A 6,194-nucleotide genomic window follows, 5' to 3' on the forward strand; every position below is an offset into this window, starting at 1 on the left:
GCAAATTGAATTGGTTGAAGCCTGACGTGCGAGAACTGGGGACTACTGGAGGAGGCTAAAATGGATCATCCACTCAGTGCTTCCGGCTGAAGATTGTTGCAAAATGCTCAGGCCTTATCTTCCGCACTGATGTGCAGGAGCCCCCGCCCGGTCACCGAGGCTGGCCAATGTCTGACGTTCTTCCTCCTATCTAATTATTTAACTGTCCCCCTCTGGTCGTGATTGGATGTCACAGGACTGTAGAGTTTAGATCTGACTTTTTGTTTCTAGAATGACGTAGCCCCATCTATCAGATGGCTGCTTCCACTGTTGCACACACAAGTAGTCCTGTTTTGTAGCTTCACCAAGTTGACACCTCTTTTTTAAGTTAAAAATCACACAACACCAGGTTATAGTCCAACAGGTTTAATTGGAAGCACACTAGCTTTAGGACGACGCTCTGACAATCACCTGATGAAGGAGCGTCGCTCCGAAAGCTAGTGTGCTTCCAATTAAACCTGTTGGACTATAACCTGGTGTTGTGTGATTTTTAACTTTGTTAAAAGTCCAACACCGGCAGCTCCGAATCATGGCCTCTTTTTTAAGTATGACTGGAGCTGCTCCTGACATGCTTTTCTGCACTAGGGATGATGCCCTGGCTTGATGGTAACAGTAGAGTGGGGGATATGCCAGGTCACGAGGTTAGAGATTGTGTTGGGTTCAGAAATGTCAGGGAAGGAAATCTGCTATTCTTACCTGGTCTGGTCTACTTGTGACTCCAGACCCACAGGAACGTGGCTGACAATAACTGCTCTCTGAAGTACATTAAGAGTTTAGTTCTGGGGCAAGTGGGGGTTGATCACAAATGCTAACCTTGACAGCACATATCCACAGAAGAAAATAATTAATTACATCCATTAACACAGGACAGGCATATGGAAAACTGCAAATACATTGCACGCACACTTATCAGTAACTACAACAAAAGCATCCTGAATTTTCCCCACTTTAGTCGTTTCTTCACATACTTATTGGTATATTTTACTCCAAGAGAAATGTCTGGCTGTATATCCACCTCATCACAATGACTACCCTATTTCACTTCTGGTACATCCATGTCCCAGGTCATCAGCTGCTAAAATTCATGTCTTTGTCACTCCAAAGCACTCCTGGCTGATCTCTTTGATATAAATTTCTGGATCTTAAACACTTGGCAATTGTCAACATTCACACCAACGCTCTTCACCAATCGTACGTGTCCTCAACTACCTACTCCGACTCATGGGTTAAGCAACAGCTCAATTTTAACATTCACATCTTTGTTTTCAAATTCCTCGATAGCCTTGCCCCTCCCCATGTGAGTATTTGCTGCAATGTCACACCCTTCTGAGAACACTGTTCCAACATCTCTGACTTTAATTACTCCTTCACTGGTCATTACGCCTTCAGCTGGCTGAACCCTGGAAGACCCTCCCTAACCGTCTCCATCTTGGCCACCTCTTGCCAGATGTTCTTTAATGTGAACTTTTCATCTGTTCTATAACCTCCTCGGGATCGAGTTTACTTTATGATCCCGTGAAACATTTTGGGACATTCATGTTAAAGTGTTACATTAATCAAGTTGTTACACAATATATGAATTGCTCATGTGGGATTTGATACCAGCAGTGAGATACGTTAAATTGTCATGTGACCGTGATCCTTTGGCACCGTGATTCAGTCAGGTGTTTACATCATGGCTCCAGGCCAAGTAGTCCATCTCAGTGCTCCTCCTTCCCTTGAAGCCCTCTCCTCAGTCAGCACAGGTGGTGAATCTTAAACATATTCTAATAGTCCATCAATTCCTTTCAAAATGTTAACCAAAAGACCTTGGGGTGCAGGTTCATAGTTCCTTGAAAATGGAGTTGTCAGTAGAAAGGATAGTGAAGGCAGCATCAGGTATGCCTGCCTTTATTAGTCAGTAGGAGAAAGTGAGGACTGCAGATGCTGGAGATCAGAGCTGAAAAATGTGTTGCTGGAAAAGCGCAGCAGGTCAGGCAGCATCCAAGGAGCAGGAGAATCGACATTTCGAGCATAAGTCCTTCTTCAGGAAAACTTTATTAGTCAGTACACTGTGTATAGGAATTGGGATTTCATATTGTGTCTACACAGGATATTGGTTAGGCCACTTTTGGAACACTGAATTCAGTTCTAGTCTCCCGATATTGGAAAGGAGACCAGAATTGTTGTTAAATTTGAAAGGGTTCTCAAAGATGCTGCCAGGGATGAGCTATAGGGAGAGGCAGAATAGGCTGGGGATGTTTTCCCTGGAGCCTCGGGGGCTGAGGGGTGACCTTATAGAAGTTCATAAAATCATGAGGGGTTTGGATAGGTTGAATAGCCAAGGTCTTTTACCCAAGGTAGGGTAGTCCAAAACTAGGGGGCATAGGTTTAAGATGAGAGGCAAAGATTTAAAGGGGACCAATGGGGCAACTTTTCCATGCAGAGGGTAGTGCGTGTATACAATGAACTGACAGAAGAAGAGGTGGAGGCTGGTGTAATAACACCATTTAAAAGGCACCTGGATAGGTATTTGAATAGGAAGGTTTAAGAGGGGTGTGGGCCAAATGCTGGCAAATGGAACTACATTAATTTAGGATATCTGGTTGGCAATGAGTTAAACCAAAGGGTCTCTGTTTTTGTGCTGTACATCTCTATGACTCTATAAGAATCTCTACCGGGCCCATCCTCAAGTCTTTTCATTTTAAGAGAAAACAGCCCCGAACTGATTTAGTGTTTCCTAATCAGAATATCCAGTCAGTCCTGGTGTCATACTGAGCAGTTCCGTTTTGGTCTTTATCTAGTGTATCCATATCGTTATTATACCTTAATGACTAGGACCAGACACTTGACTCCAAGCTTGGTCAAAGATTCTACTCCAACTTAACATCATGCTTCTTCTCCTCAATAATCCCAGACATGACCCCCAGGTACTTAAGAGTTTTTAAGATGGTTTTATTTACCTATGATCTTGCTTTTAATGATTTGCTTATCTATATCCTGAGAGACCGTTACTTATCAGTACTAGAGATTTTGGCCCTTGTCAATACTGAAATTAAATTTGTTCATTACATGCACATTTGCAAATTCATTAATGTTATTGTCACATTCTGTTAGTTACATCCCCAACTTTAACTCAACCATAAATTTTGAAACTCAACTGCTGATTCCTGACTGTTCATGGAGATGGTGGACAAAAGAAGACAATTCTGAAGGTGGTGTAGGAGCACAGGTGATGTTGGACTTATACATGACACACGTTAGGCCTCAGCTGGAGTATTCTGTACAGATCTGGGCACCACGGTTTCGGAGAGATTTGAGTGCACTGCAGAAGCGATTTACAAGAATGGTCACAGGAATGAGAAACTTCAGTGACGAGAACAGCTTGAAGAATTTGGGATTTGTCCTTGGAGGAGATTTGACAGAAGTTTCAAAATAATGAATGGATTTGATAGGGTGGATATGGAGAAGCTGTTCCCATCAAGAGAATCATAGAATCTCTACGATGTGGAAGCAAGCTATTCTGACCATTGAGTCCACACTGACCCTCCGAACAGCATCCCACTCAGACCTCCCTCACCCCCATCCCCATCCCTGCATTTCCTATGGCTAATCCACCTAGCCTGAACACTATGGGGAATTTAGCATGGCCAATCCACCCTGACCTGCACATCTTTGGATTGTGGAAAGAAACTGGATCTCCCGGAGAAAACCCACGCAGACCCGGGGAGAACGTGCAAACTCCACACTCGCCTGAGGGTGGAATCGAACCCAGGTCCCTGGTGCTGTGAGACAGCAGTACTAACTGAGCCCTGTCCACCACATCACTTGTAAAAGTAAAAAGAGAAAAAGTGAAGACATAGATTTAAAATGATGTACTGATGAAGAAAGGACCAACTGAGAAAAACCTTTTTTCACACAGTAGTCAGGGCCTGGAAATGTGAAGGTAGGCAGGCTCAGTTGAGGCCTTCAAGATGGACATTGGATGGTTATTTAGATAGAAATGGCATATGGGGATAAGAGCTTGAGCTTGGCAGTAGAGAATAGTGAAAGTTCGATGGAGCAGACACCCTCCATCTCTGCCATAACAATTCTGTGATTCTGTGAACAGTAGCACCAATCCCTGTGTAATACCATTTCCCACCATTTACAAATCTGAGTATCCACTAAACCTGTCGATCGTGTGAGTGCTCTGCAACCCCATGAGATCATAGCTTCTTCAGCTTTTGCTTATTTTGCAGACACTTTGCTATCTGTTCTTGTCTGCACATTCTGGAATTAAGAACTGAATTTTACATTGCCCTGCGTAGGGGGAAGAAACTGGTAATATTTATCTGGTGGTCTTTCCATGCTCTCTCATACACCCCCCACCCCGCCTCAAGTCTGCAATCTTATTATGGGACGACCAAGGTCTATACTGTTCCACTGGGCCCCAATTGAGGTCTTAAAGTGAGCAGCTATTGCCCATTTACTGGGCGTTTCTCACTTGGCCTCAATGTTGACATTAGCAAGAATTATTAAGAAGAAGGGCAGCTCAATAAATCACCCTGCTCAGGCCTCGGGACACCAAGGAGGGGTCACTGCTTCACTAAACACCTTCCAATTACAGGATAGCCACCCCATCACCCAGAAAAGTCTACAATCCCATCAGTGCTCCCGACCCAGAGCCTGTCCATCAAGATTCCACTACACATGGGCCTTCCATCTGTTATACCACCCTCACCTAACCTCCACTCTGGGATCTGCTCATGTCAGGCCTGGACTAAAGCTGGCAGCCTATCAGACTGGCTCAGTGACCCCTGGGGTGAGAGTGAAATCCTCCTTCCTGACAATAAGCATTTCTGAAAGTATTAAGCATGTGTGGAGCAGTCTGTATTGATTGTGGATGCATTTCCCCCCACCCCACCAAGCCTGCACTCGGAAATACTCCCCAGTCAAAATAAAAACCATTCCAAGTCAACCCATTAAAAGTTTTTTTGAACATTACAAATATATCCACATTCCCTTTATCATTCCCAGAAGACCAGTCAGGCATGACCAATCCCTTTTGCACAATGTGTGCTCCAGTTAAATTCTTGATATATACTTTTTAAAACCTCAAAGCCAAATGAACTTATTTACACAACAATCATTAAACATCAATCATAAACAGCACCCATTTGTTCTCTCTTTACAAGAGGCTGTTCCTAAGTCTTCCAACAGTTAATTTTTTCTACTTTTCCCAAATATTGCTATTTCTAGCCCAACGTTTCACGGACTCAAGTCATCACTTTTTTTTTAAACCAAAGTCATGTTCGAGAACTTTCTAAGTTCTGCCACAGGAAATCCTATGAGAAGTATTAAACATGTTCTGGCTACAAGGGACTCATTAAAGCCATGCTTTAAATCCCTACGAATTAGATCGTCTCATTTATTCCCCCACGGACTAAGTTAAACTTTTATTCAGCTCCCCTGGAAGTTGTGCTGCTGGTATTGTCCCGTCAGCAGGAGGGGCACTAGGACCCGCGGCCACCCCGCCGCTGGCTCGGTGACCACCGCCCTGCTTTGTGAGAGCCGGAGTCCTCGGCGCCCTCCTCCCCCGGGTCCCGCCGCCCGCCCGGCCCGGCCCGGCCCAGAGCCGCGGTTCTCACTAACTTTCTCCCGCAGTTCGTGTTCCTTGTCCAGCTCCCGCTGCAGCTGCTCGGCCCGTTCCTCCGCCTCGTCCGCCTGTTGCTGCAGGCTCTGGATCTTCCGTCTCACTGACTCCAAAGAAGTGGCTCCAGCCATACTGAGAGTTAGGGGATAATCTCTCTCTTTTTCTCTCTGTCTCTCTCACAATCTCTTTCTCTCTTGCACTCTTTCTCTGTCTCTCTCACGCTCCCTCTTTCTGGCGATCGAATGAAGGGGGGGGGGATTTGCCAGTCACTGCCTCACTCACTCACACCAATGGGAGCAGCCCCTATTACACCATAGGGAGGGCACTTCCACGCTAAAATATGGAACTTTTGTCCTTATTTGGGAATGAGTGGGGGGGAAAAAAAAGGGTGGGAAGTGTCAGAAAAGCTGGAAAGAGCCAGCTCAGCCCAGAGGAAAGTTTCAGCTTTTTGTTATTTTTTTTCAAAAAAAAAACCCCAAGCATTAAACGCCCTGTTCCTGCTTTCAGCAGCATCTGCAGGAAATGTAGGTTAATTCTTTCT

General features: G+C 44.9%; 1 protein-coding gene across 1 annotated transcript in view; it reads right to left on the reverse strand.

Moving 5' to 3' along the window:
• The window catches only part of LOC122565150 (tropomyosin alpha-4 chain-like), a 38,877-nt gene extending 33,027 nt beyond the window's left edge, over positions 1 to 5,850 (reverse strand). The window contains exon 1 of the mRNA XM_043720832.1: positions 5,653 to 5,850. Coding sequence (XP_043576767.1) covers positions 5,653 to 5,784 — 132 coding nt within the window. The 5' untranslated portion in view covers positions 5,785 to 5,850. The remainder of the gene's footprint in view (positions 1 to 5,652) is intronic.
• Between the last annotated feature and the right edge of the window lie 344 nt (positions 5,851 to 6,194).

This window comes from Chiloscyllium plagiosum, chromosome 31 (genome assembly GCF_004010195.1).
Source record: "Chiloscyllium plagiosum isolate BGI_BamShark_2017 chromosome 31, ASM401019v2, whole genome shotgun sequence".
Lineage (NCBI taxonomy): Eukaryota > Metazoa > Chordata > Chondrichthyes > Orectolobiformes > Hemiscylliidae > Chiloscyllium > Chiloscyllium plagiosum.